This window comes from Corvus cornix, chromosome 3 (genome assembly GCF_000738735.6).
Source record: "Corvus cornix cornix isolate S_Up_H32 chromosome 3, ASM73873v5, whole genome shotgun sequence".
In the NCBI taxonomy this organism is placed as follows: domain Eukaryota; kingdom Metazoa; phylum Chordata; class Aves; order Passeriformes; family Corvidae; genus Corvus; species Corvus cornix.
The window spans coordinates 21997318-22016529 of NC_047056.1; the positions used below are offsets into that span (position 1 = coordinate 21997318).

Genomic DNA, 19212 nt, shown 5'->3' on the forward strand with positions numbered 1-19212 from the left:
TTGTTCCTATGGTAACATAAGTAAGAACTGAAAGAAACCACTGATCCAAATACTGTATTCCAAAAAGCAAAATCAATTAGGAAAGACAGAGTAAGATGTTTACAACAAAACAACAAACTTATTTTCTTCCTCGGGTTTCCAGTATGGACTCTCCTAATTATACATGAAGTCTAGAAATGCTATTAAAAGCAAGAAAGCAACTGAGGAGACACTAAGAACTCCTGCTTACAGCTTTCCAGTGCTAGACATTCCCTGCCTCCTGGCTTGGGGTAACACAGGGAGAAAGGAATAAGCACTTGCACCAACTACTTCACTTTTAGATGGCTAAACGACCACTGTATTAGTTCTAATCTACCCAGACTCTTGGTGAGAACCCCATGACACCACACTAACTCTGGATTCACTCTAAAGCTTTCAGTTTATGTTTAGGCATTCCCATCCTGAGCAATATTGCTGTAACAGGCTCAATTTGTGATGGCAACACCCAACCAGCCAACCACCAAGCACAGATAAGGGACTGTGAGATACAATTGTTACAGCAGAGAAATGAGATTACTATGCTGAAAAAAAGATAGAGACAACTGTCCCAGAAGAAGACTGAAGGACAGCAGAGACTTTATATGGCCCTGACAGACTCTCCCAGCCCTAACTGAGGCCATCCAAGACTTGCAGAAACAAAGCCTTGACTGTGATGGGCTCTGCACTGCCAGGTGCAAGCCAGCACCTCTCAAACCAATGCTCAAACAGGGCAAGGAACTGCAAGGATATCTGCCCAACAGCTATCCCACATGAAAGACAAGGCAAGGAACAGGAGGGGTAATAAATTAAACACACAAATACACAACCCCCAACCAACGGCAGATAACAGACAATAACGAAGACTGGAACTCATAAGATACTGATCAACGGGCCATGAAAGGAACCAGAGTGTAACCTTGAAGGAGTTTAACCAGAAACTTTGTAACTGATAAGAAAAAAACCAGGATTATTGTGGGTTATCAAGAATGAGTCTCATAAAAAAGAGCAAGCTTATTATGGAATTTCTGACAGAGAACCTACTGTGTGAATGCTTGCATTCAGAAATTACTGCAGGAGGTTTTCAGGGGGCAATTGTGTCACTGTGTAAGACATTGTGAGATTTTCAAGGGCAGAATTAAAGGTAGGGGTCAAGGTGGATTGTTATAAAATAGAGACTCCCTTTCATATCACAACTAGAGACTACCTGAACACAGAACCATCACACCCAGACTCCAACAAGAGTGAGCAGAAAAGACTTTGGGTCTACTCCAAGTTCTGTGGTAAGTGATCTCTTGTAAATTTTACTATCCACCTCAAAGCAGGAGGGAAAAGTCATTGTCACCTCCTTGGATATGGATGCAGACTGCTCTGGAAAAACCTTTGTCTACACTTGGTTTGGGACAGTCAGAAATTCAGTGCACTTTCAGCATACAATATCACGGCTATATATCAGTATCTCGGTAGCTTCTCTCATTCTAAAGACCTAGGGGAATCTTGGTAGGCAGTTCCCTTGATGGGACTGCCAGTCTTACTCCCATCTAGGATTAAAAAAAAAATAACATCACTCAACTCCTTGAATTTGAAGTTGGCATTATCAAAAGAGAGCAGATACACAGTATTTTTTTTTATAAGTGTGCGTTGCAATTTGCTAAAGCAGGAGTAACTCTCTTGCTTTCATCTGTGCACGTAGTGTTACAGCACCGCAACACCTCCTCCTCATGCTGAGGCACTGGTGAGCACCCAAGTTCTCTCAGACACACCAAGCAGCAGCCACTCAGAGAATACAAGACACCTGCACAGCAACAATGAACTCTTCAGCCAGCATTTCCTCCAAGCAGGCTGGTAGAAAACTGCTAGGGTAGTGTCTAAGGCTATCATAAAAGTCAAGCTTACTGCTTAATTGTTAGTTATGTGTATTTAGTTTGGATGTTTATTGCTTTTTTCCAATGCTTCAGTAATTTTACAGTAATTAACACAAACCAGCTAGGATGTCCCCTTAGAGCTGTCTTTGTTCTCCCTACTTTCACAAGACATTAATTTCAGTTTTCCTCCTACTTTTCCTTCCCAAGTAATTTGTTAAATAACCTTTGCAAACTGTTCCCTCATTAAAATCTTCAGCCATAAAAAAGGGTGTGGACCCACAAAACAACATTCATTCAACAAGTGCTTGCATCGTATTTGTGGATAAGATCATTAACAGTTCAGTCTCCGAATACTTTAACAGGTGGATGATTGAGAATTAGGTTTATGGAAATAGGATTTTGGCTTTTTATTTTTTTGCATTAGTTTAACCAAGAAAATGTAAAAAAACTACACTGCAATACAAATTCCCATTTAAACAGCCAATATCTCACAAAAATCTGCAAATAAATACAGGATATAAATTTAATAAACAAATAAATGCTACTTAAAAAGCCTCAAACACAGACAGTAACAATAAAGACCCCATTAAGCTGAAAATAATCTTAAGCATTTATGCCAAATTCGAGGTCATAGAACTGTCCACTTAAAACCAAATAAATCACTAAAACACAGTACTAGAACAAATCCTTATATCTGACAGATGTCAAAGCTGTGATTCAGACTTCATGCATTTTTTTATGCAATGTTACATTTTGCCATGAAATATTGGGTTTAGTTATGCAAAAATGTGTATTTTCAAAAGCATCAATTTTATTTTATAATAAATTAGGAATAATCATTTATTCCTAGTTAAGAACTTTTGATTTAAATATTGTGTGAGCATATTGAGCTCTTATTTCCATTCTGTGGTTAGCCCACAATAATCTAAAGAGGTACCTCTCTAATTACAATTTAAACTTGAAAGGCATTTTTCTTTAAATGGCAGCAAACAGGAAATATTTAAACTGTGTCAAAGCCTTTGATGAATCTTTACAACTGCTCATAAAAGATCATCCTGCTTAAAATAATATTGATTTTTCATTTATTTTCCCAGATACTAGAAGATTTGTGTTTCATCTGATCAGGATCAAAGCTTCTCCCCCCTCCTGATCACTGGGATTAAATCACCAATGTCATTTTACACTTTTTAAAAGTACACTGCTAAAGCAAGCAGCAAGGCTGATCATAGAAACCTTAGAATAAAAACCCCTCAAGATTCCCCATCTCTCTCTCTCCCTCTGCATTTGCTACAGAGCAGCTGTGCCTCACACAGATTCACATGAATGAAAATATTAAGGCGAGAAACCACCCACTTAGTTTATTTTCCATATGACTTTCCTGTAATTATTTTGTAAACTGTTCACACAACAATATATAAAAACATCTGCAAAAACAGGTAATTAATGTGTCAAGCCAAACTAATGCATTTTTTATGGTGTCCATGCTTCGTCAACTGTAATTATAACTCTTTTTAAGCAAATGATGATGTGTTTGTTGCAATGTGCAAGTGGTTATTTTAGATGCTCTGTTTACTATTCCCGCAAACAGAATACAAAAACTCTACAGCTACTTTGTTGCACATATAAGCCTTCATCCCCACACACAAGCACAAGCAGGCTGCTCCCTCATTTTCCAAAGGCTTTGCCTATTTCAAAGAAATAAAAATATCTTAAAATGAAAATTGGCTTTGGAAAGGCTGACCAGGCCACCCGCTGACCAAAGTAACAGGAAGCCAGGACATTAGGACAGCAGCCAATGATTTAAAATTTGTTCTTTAATTTATATCTCTAAAGACAGCTCAGTTACAATATATTTACAAAGACAGATATTCCTAACAACGTTCAAATGATTTTGAGGGTTTGATAGAGGAAAGCAGCAAATATCGGAATAATTATGCCATTGAGTTCTTCTGTGACTTGGCTGATTGTTTGCCCATAGTGCACTGATTTGAATGAAAAACACAAAGAGGCAGCACTTCCACAAAGTACAGCAGAGGCATCTGGAAAACTAGCAATATTTTTGTCTTCTGCTCAGAAAGTCTTTTCCCACACTTCACAGTACCTCAAGAGAGGACACACCTTTGAGAGATCAGCTAACTCAATGCTGAACTATTCAGCTCAGTTAACTGCTTGTTCACACATCAAATCTTCTGTAATTCTATCATATAGGAAAATTACTTATGTTTATATAATAACAGCAAAAAGCTGTTGAAAGGGGGTCATATTCAATAAACTTAGACAAAAAATAAAATTGGTCAGTAAAGAGTATGGAAAAAATCTGTCCTTCTTCCCCAAATAATATGGGATACTAACAAGAGAACACATCTCAGATGCACAGAAGTGCTGTCAAACTTGCTCTGCTCCGTAACTATCCTCCTCCACAGATCCAGGATGAAGTCACGGGGAAGATGTGTTCCTCTCTGGATGATAAAGATAGCTTGCCACGAACATATACAAAAAAATTTTCAATAATCAGTAAATCACGATATGTAGCACCCACCCTGGAATTCTAGATATTCCTTCCTTTCTTTGTGCGTGAGCAGTTCCAAATCATCCCCCTTAAGGTGCTAAGAGGTCTTCCTCAGGAAGGGATAATCTGCCAGGGCAACATAGGTGCACTCCCTACCTAAGTAGGTGCTCAGCCAGGATGGGGATATTTTCACAGAAAAAGTAAGGCCATAAAGTGAGCATTACCTGTCCCAATCCTCTGTGACCTCCTCTTCCTGCTTTTCTCTCAGACTTACTAAAAATATATGTGGGCTGCCTTCCTTTAAAGAAGATATCAGAAGAGATTTGCTCCAGGAAGGAATGTCCTCTTGCAGAACAAGTACAAGGAACTTTGCAAGACTGCCTGTTGTGCTAGCCCCAAACTCCATGTTCTTAACAATTTAAACAGTAAAACTTTCTCTAAATACTGAAATCTTCAATGAAACATTTATAATTGCCAAATCTAACAGCTATAATACCATTTTTTATTTTTAAAAGTTTCTTTATCTTCTTCACAGTCTTCCTGCACATATCACCCAGCTGGATTGCTGAATTTTTCAAAGAATTGCTCTCTATAAAAATGCAAGGGAGTAAGCCTTAAAAGATTTATTTCTTCTCACAATGAAAAGAGGTTTAGCAGCACCTTCCTTATTAGTGGGTAGCCCAGCTGTTATTTTTGCCTAATTGGTTCAAGAGGACCTCTGTTCTTCTTAGGGCAAACACTTCTTACATCATGTGAAGCAGACTCCTTTGTCCATATTAGCCAAACAAAAGCTCAGGCACACCGAAAGTGACAATGCGACTCATAATCCAGCACAGGTTTGTGATGACTTTGGACACAGTTTTATAACCCCCAAATTTATTTCAGGAAGGGGAAAAGCTGCTGATTTTGGAACGAGTCTCCACCAACTTTCACAGGAGGGTGGGTAACCTTTAATTTTCAAACAATTACTTAAGTGAAATGTGGCAGGTGCTGGGGTAGACGGATACTGCAGCATCAAGGAAAGAGCTATAGATTTTAGCAGCAGGTGGGGGTTTGGAATTGTGAAATAAGCCCACTACCTCATCAGCTCCAGTATGCTACACATTATATTAATGGTGAGTTCCTTTGAGGTGCTGATCAAATTCTGCAGCTGAAAAAAACTGTAAATATTAAAAAATAAGACAAAGGTTAAGCCCATTATGATAAAACAGCTTGAAGTGATCTTTTTTCCTCTTTTTTCTTAACATTTTCAGAGAGTCAAAATTTATTAAGATGCAACACATTTATCAGAACCATTCTTTCTGGCTTTTCTGAAGATTTAGGACGGTACTGTACTCTACCAACCAAGAAGAAAAGCCACTTAGAAGTTAAACCTTTCATATTAAAGCACAAATTTGTGACAGTGAATGAACACCTACAAATTCTTCTTCCCACTTTCCAGTGTGCTGATAACTATTATATCCATATGTCACATACATCATCTTCACCGCAGGTTGCCTGAGACCGTTACAGATCTACATTTCCTATGACGTTGCCAGCTCTGCATCCTGTAGAAAACCTTTGGTCACACACCAGTCATGTAAATGTCTAGGTAAACATCTCTCTGGGGAAAAAAAAAAAAAGTTGGCATATTTGCCAAAGTTAAGATTACACAGAAGAATGGTGTGGGTGAAACGTGTTTGAGTGACCAGTAAAGCAGGAGTTGGTAACACTGAAGATAAGAAACGTAACTTGCCAGAAATGCTAACCAACAAACATCTGCTTCTAGAGAAACTCTCATGTTAAATCCACAAGGTGGTGGTAGCTTTTCATGTGCATGTGTGACTACCTGGAAAAAAAATAAAATGGACAGCACCCAGCATTTCAGGGAGGAAAAGCTTAACTTCCCATCTATCTGCTAAAACTTGCAGTCTTAACTGTAAGGTATTTCACCAAAATAAGACTTAATGTGACAAATACTCTTGAACATTCTTCTGTTGAACTACTTAAGAAGGGAATAAACCCTGTGAGTGTTTCAAGACAGAAGGACAAGAAGTGAAATTCTAGCCCAGAGGAGGAAACAAAATGGTGACAGCGGCAGGAGGTCCTCCAACACAAGCACCATGGGAACAGGGGAACAGCACTGACAGTCAGAGCAAGTAAAGGAGTTACACAGGCCACCACCACAGGAGAGAGGAAATTTCCAAGTTCTCTGTACTCCTCGTTCTTAACTAAAAGGACAAGTTCAAATTAGAATTAGCATGCACCAACATCCCTTGCTTCAGAGCAGAGGGAACCCAGGCACACAGACAGCTACCCCTTCAAGTAAGAACAGTTTGAAGTAAAGTACTGCAGGGGAAAAAAAAGAAAAAGGCAGATAAAAAAAACCCAATTATGAGATTCATAAATCGTGACAGTCTAATACTACTCATATTTATGTATTAAATGCAATTCATATGTACTTTTATATACTACTATGGGAAATGGTATTTTTCCCCGAGCAATCACAAAAGTCTCTAAAACAGAAGAGCCAGCGGCAGGCCTTGTAGAGATCAAACCTATACTAGTCCTTCTACACAGCTCTGAAGCTAAAAAGGCTATTTTAAGATACTGGAAGAGTTAAGAGGCAAAGAGGACAGGAAAAGAGAAAAATTGGATGTGAAAAGAGAGAAGCTGTATATGCAAGAACTGTTTGGGAGAGAATCAGAGCACTGATTATCATGCAGCATCATGCCCTTAAACCTATCTATGCAATTTTTCTATTCCAGCTAGTAATTTGCCTCAATTCACCTACAGTGCCTGAGGCATTGAATTCTGCAGCCAGAGACTTCAAATTTCTCACCTGCGGACAGGAGCGGCACTGTAACCTGGATCAGTCTGCCCTGTCTACCCTGCATGCTGCAAGAAGTGTGGCAGCCCTACTGGGTCTTCTGATGGGAGGCAGAAACCCCACACAGCTACAGTCAAAAAGAGATTCCTGCACTTTGCAGCTAAGTGTTGTGGCTAACAACAGCTGAGATAAAAGGCAGTGCAGGCAGGAAGAGATGTCTGTCAAAGAGGCCAGGCACAGGCAGCAACCTGGCAAGGAACTGCTACAAGGAAAGACTCAAATCTTGGAAAGGTCAGAACACCAAGTCAATACAGCTAGCTGTGTCCCAAGAGGGAAGAAAAAAGAGATTTCTAGGGCTCACCTGGTCACATATTTATTAATTCTTTAACAGCCATATGCTAAGTAACCACATTCAGAGTCATCTCTGCATGACACCCTACATGCTGGTTTGCAGGTATTGCTACAGTTCACTTTCACATGTATTGCAAGGCTGTAAGCTGTGCAGCATGTACACCTCAGACCTTTATCAACCTCCTGGTGCAGAGAGGTCTTGCAGTTTAAATGGAACTTTGCCTTGAGTGTCCCTTGACATAGCTGAGTCTGGCTGTATTTATACAGTAACCAGCTTCTGGCATTAACAACATACATTAACCAGACTCTACTGGCACACACTGTATTTTACTGCTTTGCCACAACGAGGTGTCTAAACCCAGCACTTCCACACAGGGAATGACATCACTCAGGGTGGTCCATCCAGCACCTACTGCACAGTGATGGATCCTACAGCACTAATCTGCTCTGAAGCTCTGTATGGTCTGTGATGGGCCTGGGAAGACAACACATTCCACTTATGAGCAGCTCATAGTCCATACTAGCATGTGTTTCAGCATCACTGGCAGCACAGAGAGATATGACTTTTTTTTTTAACCAAACAAAGTATTTCCAACATCCATTCTTAATCCAGCCACTTATCAACAGATGAGTCCTCTCACAAACTTTTCTTCTGAAGCAGCAGCTGTGATTTCAAGGTTGTATGAAGCACTAGGAAAGAGGCAGCACTTTGTATCATTGTTCATAAAGCTCGGCCCAAACAGTCCAACAGCATTCTCGCAGTCCAGTAGCAGGAAAGAGAAATGGTTTTCAGCTCCTTTGGTAGGAACCAGGGCAGGAAGTTTTTGCCTTGACTGGTTCCAGCCTCAGTGGAAGTATAAAACTACAACAGCAAACAGGCTGTGTGATGATACACCATAGGAACACAGAAGCCTAAAATCAGGGTGGGGAGAACTACAGTTCTGTCAGTCACCCCATCACCAACCTTTCCCTGTGGAGTGCAGCACAACTCTCAGGGTTTCCCTACAGCTATCAGCTCACACCCCAATTCATCTTCTCAGAAAACAGGTCTGTTGTTTCCTTAAGGACATTGCCACAACCAGACATCTTCTGGATAGCTCAGAAACTGTTAACATCACTGAGGAACACTAATCAGAGAACTTAACAAGTGAAAGGAATTTAAAATAGCTACTGTGTGGAAACAGAAGTTGTCTTCATAAGTGCCATTCAACAAACAAGCAAAGGAAGCCAGAAATGCGCTGGTGGAACGCCATGGCTGTTTCCCTTTTCATAAAGTACTGTCTTCTTGGCATTCTGTCAAGCATGCTCCTGTTTGCATCCCTGGCTCCAACACAAGTTCAAATCATAGCCCATCATAATCCCAGTAATTAGACACAAGTTGGTTTGTTTTCAGTATATCCAAAAATATCATCTAGTTGTCCAAAGTATTCCTAGCATTTCATTGTATATGCATTTTTGGGTTAAAAGTCAAAGTCATTTTAGCAAGGTTCCAGTAATTTGTGTAATTTTTGTTCCAGCTCTGTTTACTGGATAAACATTAAAATAGCATGGAGCAGTGCAAAACTGACATTCACAGGCAGCTTTCAAAGACACCAGCAGCTTATTCAGAACTTGTAGATCCCTAACACAAAACAGAGATACCTGGAAAACAGCTTGTGGCTGCTGACACTCCAGAGGCATCACATACTTCATGCAACAAGGTTCATGCTGCCTAAACTAAATCAATATTTATTCTGCCCAGCCACAGCTGCTACACATGTGAAAATAAACATCCCAAAACTCCGACAGAGTAAATGGATCATCTCCCTTCAGATGTTAACATGCAACATGGGCAGACCAGCAATGAACACATTTGGTTTCTAAACCACGTGGAAGAGATCCTGCACTTTTTTACATGAATTACACTGGCCATGTTGTGCAGCATTCTTGTTCTTCACATGCCTGAAATTATTGAAACCCAGCAATATGCAACAGTGTTAACTCTGTTTATCACACACCTCAGACTGCCCAGATCCATAATGGAAATAACTAAAGAATGGCTGGAGTTGTAAAAAGAGGAGCAGTTTATACAAACAGGACTCCCTTCTTTATTACAAAAAACCCTCCATAATTTCAGTCTCGTGACCTGCTTGTTCCTAACATAAACTATGCCCTATAACAAAGTCAGGCAATGCACTACTTTGCATAAAACAGAGTTAACTTCCAGCTAGAAGTTGGTGGCTTGCTATTGATTAATGCATTTTTTCCATCACTAGGCCTGAAGCAATGCACTGACCTCAAAGTGCTCTGACATGCTAACAAAACAAAGGAACAGCTATAATTGTGAGCCAAAGTTTCTATCAGTTAGCATACTCAGTATGCTTAAAAAGGCAGAAAAGCTTGAATTCTAGAAGGTTTCAGCTCCTAGAGAACTGCTGAACCATCCTACACAATCTTTACAGACCTGTCTTCCAAAAGCTTCAAAACCCTGCAAGCAGCAATGCCCAGAAAAGACAAGAGGAGAAGCAGAATTGGTACATATTTAGAAGAAAAAGGAAATTATGGCAGCTACTCCCTGTCACTGCAAGCAAGGCAGCTCTGGTATAAATGAAACAGGAAGGCACAGAGGGAGGTGCAGTTCAAGGGCTGTACTGCCAGTCCACGATTTCATTCTTCTTCCCACTAGCAAGTGCTTAATGTTAAACACATGTATGGAGCAGAAGTAGGCCAAACATGTATAACAAGCAGATGCCCAGAGCCCAAGGCATACACCAGTCTCTGAGCACGCAGGCAGCAGTCATTCCCCAAGGGACACAAACTGAGTCCCTTGGCAGGACTATGAATGGGACATGAAAGGATTCAGTACTAAATTCTGCAAGAGACTAGCAAAAGAAAATACATATGCACCTTGCCCAGAATAATTAACACCACTGTACATCTGAGAGCATGTGCACACAGCTGAAAACAAAGTCAAGATGGCCATTCCTCAAACATATGACACCAGCCTCGCTCAGCACTAGTGCCAGAAGCTGGGAGAGCTGGAAAGCCATCAGAATATAACAAGCTCAAGTGTGCTCAACTGCCTTTAGGGAAGCCACCTACTTCAAACTAACCAGCACAGGTCTATAAACTCGCAGCACTGAACTTGCTTGTACGCGGTTTTGACGAGGCAGCCTTGAGCAGCAGAGCTTGCGCTGAGCCGAAGGGAGTGACTGGTACCGGACACAGCCCCACGCTTCAGACGCCCCTAAGCAGCTCACAGAGGCATTCCAGCTGAGGCAGCGGACTGTCTCAAAGCTCAAGTCCGAAGCACAGAGGATGGGTGGCATTCCTTCCCCCAGCTCCGCGCGCTGCTATCACCGCCCGATTCCAAGTCTGGGGCGGCAATTTCTGTTTCCTTGCCGCCACCTCGTGGCCAAAGCCTGTATTACCGTACTGCTGCTCTCCAGGGAAAAAGCCACCGGCGGCCCATTCCAGAGGCCACGTTCGGCGGGGGCTGTGCACCGAGACGATGGCACTGCACACGTGTCTAAGTGTCGATGAACACTGTGTTTCACTCTCAGATGGTACAAAGTCTTTTTCAGACAAAATAGGTGCAAAATAATCAGTGGCAGAAGATCAGAAGCACTTTGTAATAATTGTACCATCCTTATCTTTAAAAGGAGTATGTTATTATCCGTGAGAAATACATAACCAGGGGTGTTTAAATAACTGGAGTGATTAGGTTGAAGGTTTGTGGTTTTTTACTGCAACATACCTTGAATGTTCACATATCAATGCTAAACATACTACCTTCACAAAGTAGCTACATTAAAAAGTTTTGTTGGGGTTTTTTTGGGTTTTTTTACTGTACTCATAAATCATGAGAAAGCATGTATTTTTAGGAAGGCATTTGGACCAGCCCTGTCACCATAAAGAGGGCATCAGTGTCTCCCTGCCAGTTTGCAGCAGCTTCAAGGAGAACGGGACACAAAATGAGCTGGATCTACCCAAATCTAGTGTGAACGCCCAGCAGAGGACGAACATTCCTTCACAGCCAAGCAGGGTAACACAGAGAAATGAAAAAAGACTGACTGCTAGGAACCCCCCTGTGTACAGTTATGTTCCCAAGGGATAAGAAGTCACTTAAAATGCAACTCATTCCCATTACTCCCTCTTGTGTGCTATACATATGCAATGTCAGGGACTGCAAAGAAAAAGGTGCCAGTGCTGGTTACATGTTTCTTCATCCATCAGGAACACTGACACACACCACGTAAGTACCATCACTAAAAATTTATTAGTGATTCCCACTGTACTGACTGGCATCAAGAAAACCAGGCAGAATATCACACTTTTCTAAGATTCCTTGAATTTCTTCCTAGCCTGAAAAGCAGGGATAAGTGGGTGAGAGGAAAGGATTAACAGCTGGAAGAGTAGCTAGTCAACAGCAAAAAAGAAAAAAACCATTGGAGGAAATTCCGGCAAATATAAGTAATAAGAAGTTCAACCCACTCTGGTTTAACAAGTTCATATGCATGAGTTGAGCAAGTCACCTACATGCAATAAAAGTCTTTCGCAACTTTAAAGCAAACATATTACCCTAAGGATTACCATGAATTCAAAGCCAACATGTTTAACCACTGCCACAACTCAAGTATACACAATAATTACCACAGCAAAACTGATGTGCAATAGACTGACTTGTTTTCATGCCCTAACAGTTTGAAACTGTTAAATAAAGAAAGCTTTTGAAGTTTGAACTGTCAGTTCAAAACAGCATCATGGCAGCCTTGCATCATGGCTGGCACACAGAAGTGTTTATGAAAAAACAGGATACCCTTCAGAAGATCACAGGTGAATGGTCCACAGGTCTGTGAAAAAGTGTACTAGCAAAGAAAGAATAGCTGGGCTCTCCAACAGAAGGACTGCCAGCATATTCAACACTAAGAATGAAAAACATTTTGACAACACAGGCAAGGAAAGGTTAGGATGCTATTGAAAAGCCACAACAAGCAGCAAAGCAGCAAGCCTACTGACATCACCGAGACTTGAAAAGATGTGGATTTACTTTGGCCAAAAAGTGTAAGACATTTTAAGCGAAGGCTATGCACATATCTTGGCCCACACCTCTAGCTCTCATTAGTAACCTACCCATTATTTTTTGCCAGGCCCCATTAAGTCAGCTCAGTAGGTAACTTCCATTGCTAGAACTGTTCAGAAGGTCTGGACCACTGCTGTGCATCCCACTGGGATGCAGCAAAGGCTTCTGCTTGTGTGTGTTTGGTACATTCATGTCTAAGTCCAGATCTGGAGCAGCAGAATGCACCTGTGCTGCACACTGCCAAACAAAGGCACAATTCTAATCACTCATTTGGTATGTGGGGGACAGAAGCACAATACACAGACCCTGAATTCACTCCAGGAAAGAACAAATCTTTCCCTGTACTTTATAGTTTTAAGCCACTGTTGGATAAAATGCAAATACATGAGGTTATCACTCGAGATTCTCAAGAACTAGAGAAGGGAAAAATTTTTCTCCCTTACTGAAAAGGTGCAAGGAGGCAGAAATTTGCATGTAGTTGTATCCAGTCCACTAAAAACAGCTTTTGCTGGTTTTAATATATTGATAGACCGAAGTCTTTTGAAAAAGAAATAAAACCCTGTGCTCCTCTAACAATGCAAGCATGTAAGTTTCTGTGCATCCTTTAGTTAGAAAAGAATAGTTTCGTGGAAGAAGCAAGAGGCTGCGAGACAAGAGCAGTTCTAATCCTGGTGTGATTGGGAGGTTAACCTGAGTCTGCCTCTCCCCATGCGTAAAATGGGGATAATTAATCCTCACTTAACCATGTAAATTAAATAATGTTTCAACAGTGCTGCAAGTGCCACATATTAATTAATGGCTAGGCAATAAAAAGGAAAGAAGCGAAAGTGGAGCACTTTGCTACTTACCTGCAAGTTGAAGGTTGTGCTGCAATTTTAACAGAGGAGATACTGGGCACTTGGAAGATGAGACCCTAAATTATCATTCAGTCTTAGAAAGATTTCTCTCTCTCTCATATGCACACAGCTACTTAAAAGCCAAATGTATTCTGCATTTCATATCACTCCTTTGCAACGCAGTAAGCTGATGTTAACCATGGAAATGTCATAAACAAACACACATAACCAAAGAAAAGACAAACATAATGGGAAGATCCATACCTTGAACACCTTCCAGAAGCAGATCAACCCCCTTTCGATAAAAGCTTAAGGCAGCTTCATAATCTTCCTCCTCCTCCTTCTTCAAAGCCAGTTTTATTAACTCGCCTGCTTTCTCCAAGTAATCTTGTTTGCCTGGCTTGGGTTTTAAGCTTCCAGTAAACAAACCATGGCTTTCCTTTTCTCCTTCGGGTTTGCTCCACTCCTGCTCAGGTGCCAGTGTGCTTTGTACTGGGGGTTCAGAAGTAACACAAAGGCCAACAGCTCTACTGGGAGAACTTTGGTTGGATGCCATTCCATCATCTAACTCGGCAAGAGAATCTACATCAACTGTCAGAGAGATCAGGTCGCTGTCACTGGAGAAGCCTGAAAGTCAGAAAGACACCCATAACTCTAGAAGCCTTCAAAATTCTTTATCCCATTCAAAGATTTAGCTCTTTTCACTTACACAGTTTCCTCAGAATGCCCTCAGAAACTCCCTGATTGCAATGCCGTCTTTAAAAAATTTTAGTACCTATAAAAACATATTTTTAAAAATTAACTGCAAACTCTGCAGAACAACCCTGGTCTTCATTTCAGTTCTGGGAATGAAGAGACCAACATCTAACATCCAACTTAAACTTTCAAAGCAGCTCCACCATTGGGCTCCAGGAAATTAGAAATCTAAACCTTTCTGTGTGAGTGCTATTAGAAAAGTCAACCAGCAGGAGCCAAATTACTGTTTCAAGAAATCCCAACATACTGTTCTAAATCAGTAAGATTAAGCATCCTCAAAACAGTAAATTAGGAGTTTGAATTAACACACAGTTACTGTCAGCTTATGTATCATGCAGCACTCACCTCACATGTAACCCACATAATCTTCTTTCATTGCTAACACATGGTAAAATAAATTACTTAACACCTGTTTCATCACTCAAATCTGAGCTAACACGTTTTATTTTACATTTGCTGTAAGTCACTACACCCTTACTGCAAGTTGACCTTCAGTAAACTAAACCACAGGAGCTTTTCATGGTTATTGGGGAATAAATGGCAACAAAGGTATTTTACCTATATACCATTTCATTCCGTAAGGATTATCATCCACAAAAGGCATTCACTCCGTTATTATTTTTTAATGATTTAACTTCCACAAATGTAATGGAAACAACTTCTAGATCTCACCTCCACATTCCGACTGGCTCGTAAGTGTCACATCATCAAGCCCACTTAAATCCTTTCGAACTGAAAAGGACAAGAATGACAAAAATGCTTCTGACATCCATGTGTACAACAGATTACAAGTTCCCTTGCCATCAGAATGAAAAAGCGTGACCCTCCTACAGGTAAAAGTATATAATGTGAAACTGCTCTTTGACTGGCTATCAGAGATATCCATTTGTTAACACACCATTAAAATTGGGACAGTGGTATTAAGATTGCTATTTCTCACTGCTTCCAGGATTTAAAAAGAAAACACAGATCCTTGCTTGAGTGGGGGATTATTCAAGCCTCACACTCCAATCCACCTAATTTCAACAGCAGCAAGACTATAATTCCTATGTCTCTCTGCTCTGACAATTTATGGCTAAGGAGACTTAACACAGGAAAGTTTTCAAAGCTGGGAGCTACGCACCAGGGAAAAAAAAAAAAAAAAAAGCCAGCTTTCAGTCTCAAAAAACGTCATTCCAGAATAGCACCCTGCATGAGACATATGGAGCAAGCCACAAATTTGGCAGTGCCACCTGGATATCAAGTAGCAGTTTGTTTTATCACCTTGGCACACGTACCCTCTGAGGCAATGAAACAGGCAACAAGGTCAAGACATTTAGCTGTTTGCATGCACAGAGAAAGTAAACTCTGAGCTAAAATCTGGCGTCTGTTTTCTCCTATATTGTTGTCAGAGTGAAGAGTTTAACCACATTTCCACATAACATGTTCTGACTTATTTTCAGAAAGTATGTGGCAGCAGGCAGAAGCTGACTCAAAAGCAACTAACTCAAGCTTTCTTTTACGTTTTGCAGCTGTAAAGTTATAGAAGTTTACAATTTCTGGAAGAGGAGTAAGAAGGCACTGTAGAAATAGTGCTTTTCTAAAAGGCAGCAGTTCCTTAACATGAGTGAGAGGAAAAAGACATGAAGGAGAACAAATTACCAGCAACTCTTTGTCTGAAAAGCAAGGGACAGTGATACTTATGACACTAGACTACTTGAGAGGAAGGGACAGGGTGCACAGAAGACAATGCTCCTGATCCTCTCGTGGAAAGGACATAAAGTGAAGTTCATGCAGAGAAGAAAACTGCCTGTGTAGCCTCCAATCCTGCAAGAAAGAAGGGAAACTCACAACAGAAAAGTTGGAGGAAGACAGAGGATACATTAACTAGCATAATAATAGTGGGCCATTCACCTGCTCAATTTAGGAGCAACAGTATCAAATTTGGGGGTGGAGGACTGAGCATTTATTAAACACCATTTAGAGGTATCAGGTGATAGAAGCAGATCTGATTGATGGACAAAGAATGCAGCAAGAAAGCATGAATGGAAAAGCTTTGGAAGGGTGTTCTGGCCACCCAGAAGAGATGAATTAGAGCCCATCTACATAGCAGACTTCACACAGACTCAAGTTCCCCTCCCTACAGGTCAAACAAAACCACATTTACTCTTGGTCTTGTAGCCAGCTGGACCAAAAGTTGTATGAACACAGCTAGCATGGCACAGAGCCTGAGCTAATAAACTTTTCTTTAAGTCAGGTTTAGAGCCCAGAGCTGGCACCACACAGCAACAGCCACGGGGCTTCCAGTCATCTTACAGGATAGGAAGCATCTCAGATGCACAGGCTTATTTCTGGAAAGATAATGTGTACATGGTAAAACAAAAGGAGAAAGGAAAAAAGAGAATGAGAAAAAAATTAACTTCCTGATGAAGTTCTCTAAAGAATCAGGTAAGGTAATTGATACAGGAACACTTATGAAGAGGAAGCTGGACATCTGAACATCATCCCATGTACTCAGAGAAGAAGACAAAGTGACTGTCAGGAATATTAGAAGAGAATAATGATGCTGAAATTGAACACAAATTTCTGTTCTTGTCTCTGCCCTGTGCAATTTCACCAGGTATCTGAAAAGTAAACACAGTTTCCAAAAGTTGGTGGAAAGCCTGGGTAACTTGGCCTCTTGAAAAGCAGATTCCTATGAAAACATGAATTGCCAAACTCCTTTTATAAGCAAGATAATAGTTGCTTATTTTCATACAAAAACACTTCTACTACTGCAATCAATTTGCATCTTCAACCATTAATGTGCGCACCTTCTGCAAAATGAACTTTGTCTGAACAGATAAAGGTGAGAAAACACAACCCACCCTTAAAAGCAAACAGCAGCACCTGTTAAGGGATGGATTTGCTACTTCTCAGTACAACAGCCTGAAGGAGCAGTGCCCACGTGGAGGCCCTTGGATGCCCACAGAAAGTAACACAGGGAACCAGCCACAGTTAACTGCCACAATCAGACTGGGAAAAACCAGATGCAGGCAGGAGGCCGTGAGGAGAGGCAGGGAAAGGACTCAAGGCTGAGTATTGCCACTGCCATCTAGAGGCTTTAAAGACAGATGTTTCTTTCTGTCCATAGCCTCCCCCCACCAGAATCTGCTTTCAAACATAAGAAGATATGAGCTGGAAGACACATAGGTTTTTAGAAAAATGTAACTCCACAAAAGTCACATTCAGCATCTCCAAATCCTGTGCTAATAGTTGTTCCAAGTATCCCGTAAAAGCCCTCCAGCCGATTCAGAAGGGTATCAAAGAATTTTTCTACTTTACAGCATTTTTTTTTCTTTTCAGTATTTTATCTGACATAAAGGAAGTGGTTTTCTTCTGCTAAAAATGAGGCCCTTGTGAATAATGAATAGAAACGTTCACATTAAGCACTTTTAGAAGCACTCTTTATTTTATAAGGCAGAGTGTAAAGTGAGTGCATTGTCAGAATCTGGAATGTGATATTTCACAGAAATCATTAAAACCTTTTAAAACTAGTTAGTGCTATTTATCATAACTGTCCTCTTCAACTAAACACCTTTCTCTTCACAGAACAAAATATTGTGGGGACATTAGTTTATTAACATAATAGGAAGTACTACAAAATAAAATCCAAATAGCTTCCCATATAGAATATATCGTACAACTAAGCACAAAGTTATTGACAATGAGAGATCCCAGTGACAAGTCATACAACCTCAAGAAAAAAAAAATAGCCAACCACTGTTAGAAGACAAAACCATTTTTTGTTATGCAAGAATTGTTTTATCAAAGCAAATGCTATACCAGAAATATCAGATCCCTTCCCAAATAAGCTTAATAAGTGTTTGTATAATGTAGATTTATACATGAGAGCTAAACAATTCCAAAGGAAAACTCTGGGGTCGGACACGAATTTCCTAGAAATCACAAGAACCAGGCATAACTCAGAAATACATAAATATCTGAAGGATTGCATGGTACACGGAAATGCTTAAGGGGACTCAGCCTAGAGGCAGGCAAGAAGCTCTAGTATAGTATTTATTTGGGCTGACTGACCCTTCCTTACAGCTATGCTATTATTTAGTGCAAGTGCAATGCCACTAAAAGTGCCACTAAAATTACTCTACACGTGGTATCCAAGTCAGCATGTACACCTTTACAAGCAAACTTCCAGAAGTGCAAACAGCTCTGCTGAGCCCAGCTTCTCTCTTGCCAGTCCCAGCTCTGGCATTTCTGCCATACCAAGCAAACAGAAACTGGAGGCCAATGCCCCATGAAGAAATATGGCACTTGTCATTTATGAGCTGCTTTAAAACAGATCATGCTATGAGGTTATGTGAGAACAGGAAGCAAACCTTCAGAGCTGCAGTCAGACAGGTTGTCAGTCAGAGAGTCAGACAAAGGCTCAACAGGACCAATCAGTTCAGAGCCATCATGCACCTCTCCACCCTGAAAAGAAAGAGGGAAAGGAGTTATTCAGCTGCTGTGCTCTATGGAAATTCTCATTGTATAGAAGTGATAGCCAAAATGATATTTCCTACTCAGTGAATGCTCCATTACTTCAGAATTAATGCATTTAATTGAACTATTGGCAAAATTAAACAAGGACTTTTGTTTAAGCCATGCTTGGTTGCCACAGACTGACTAGATATCTAAATATTTAGCCTACTGCAGCTTCAGAGTTCTGAACCACAGAGACCTGCACACCCAAGTCTAACAGGGAGAGAACAATAGTACTCCTGATCTCTTGTGTGACATACAGTCTGTGCCCTTCAGTGGTGCTCCCAAGCTCAGCAGGTCCCTCACACAGGACTGTCTGTCCATCAGACTAATGTCTCACTCGTGACCCACTATCTTGAGTCCAGTCGTAGTTGAGACTTAAAGATACAAGGAGGACATTCCTTTCCAAGCCTGAACGGAACCAAAGCTAAGAGAAGTAACAATAGCCCTAGAAACTACCTAAATTTTTGGGGTGCTTTTTAAATTTCTGCTTCACATCTCAAGTGCAC

At 40.7% G+C, this 19212-nt stretch overlaps 1 protein-coding gene across 5 annotated transcripts in view; it reads right to left on the bottom strand.

The window, feature by feature from the left end:
- Positions 1-19212, bottom strand: part of RPS6KC1 (ribosomal protein S6 kinase C1) — an 86342-nt gene that overhangs the window by 48563 nt on the left and 18567 nt on the right. For all 5 annotated transcript variants that reach the window (XM_039567844.1, XM_039567843.1, XM_039567846.1 and 2 more), the window contains 3 exons: positions 18559-18652; positions 14876-14935; positions 13712-14074 (listed from right to left, as the gene is read on the bottom strand). In XM_039567844.1, coding sequence (XP_039423778.1) covers positions 13712-14003 — 292 coding nt within the window. In that variant the 5' untranslated portion in view covers positions 14004-14074; positions 14876-14935; positions 18559-18652. The remainder of the gene's footprint in view (positions 1-13711; positions 14075-14875; positions 14936-18558; positions 18653-19212) is intronic.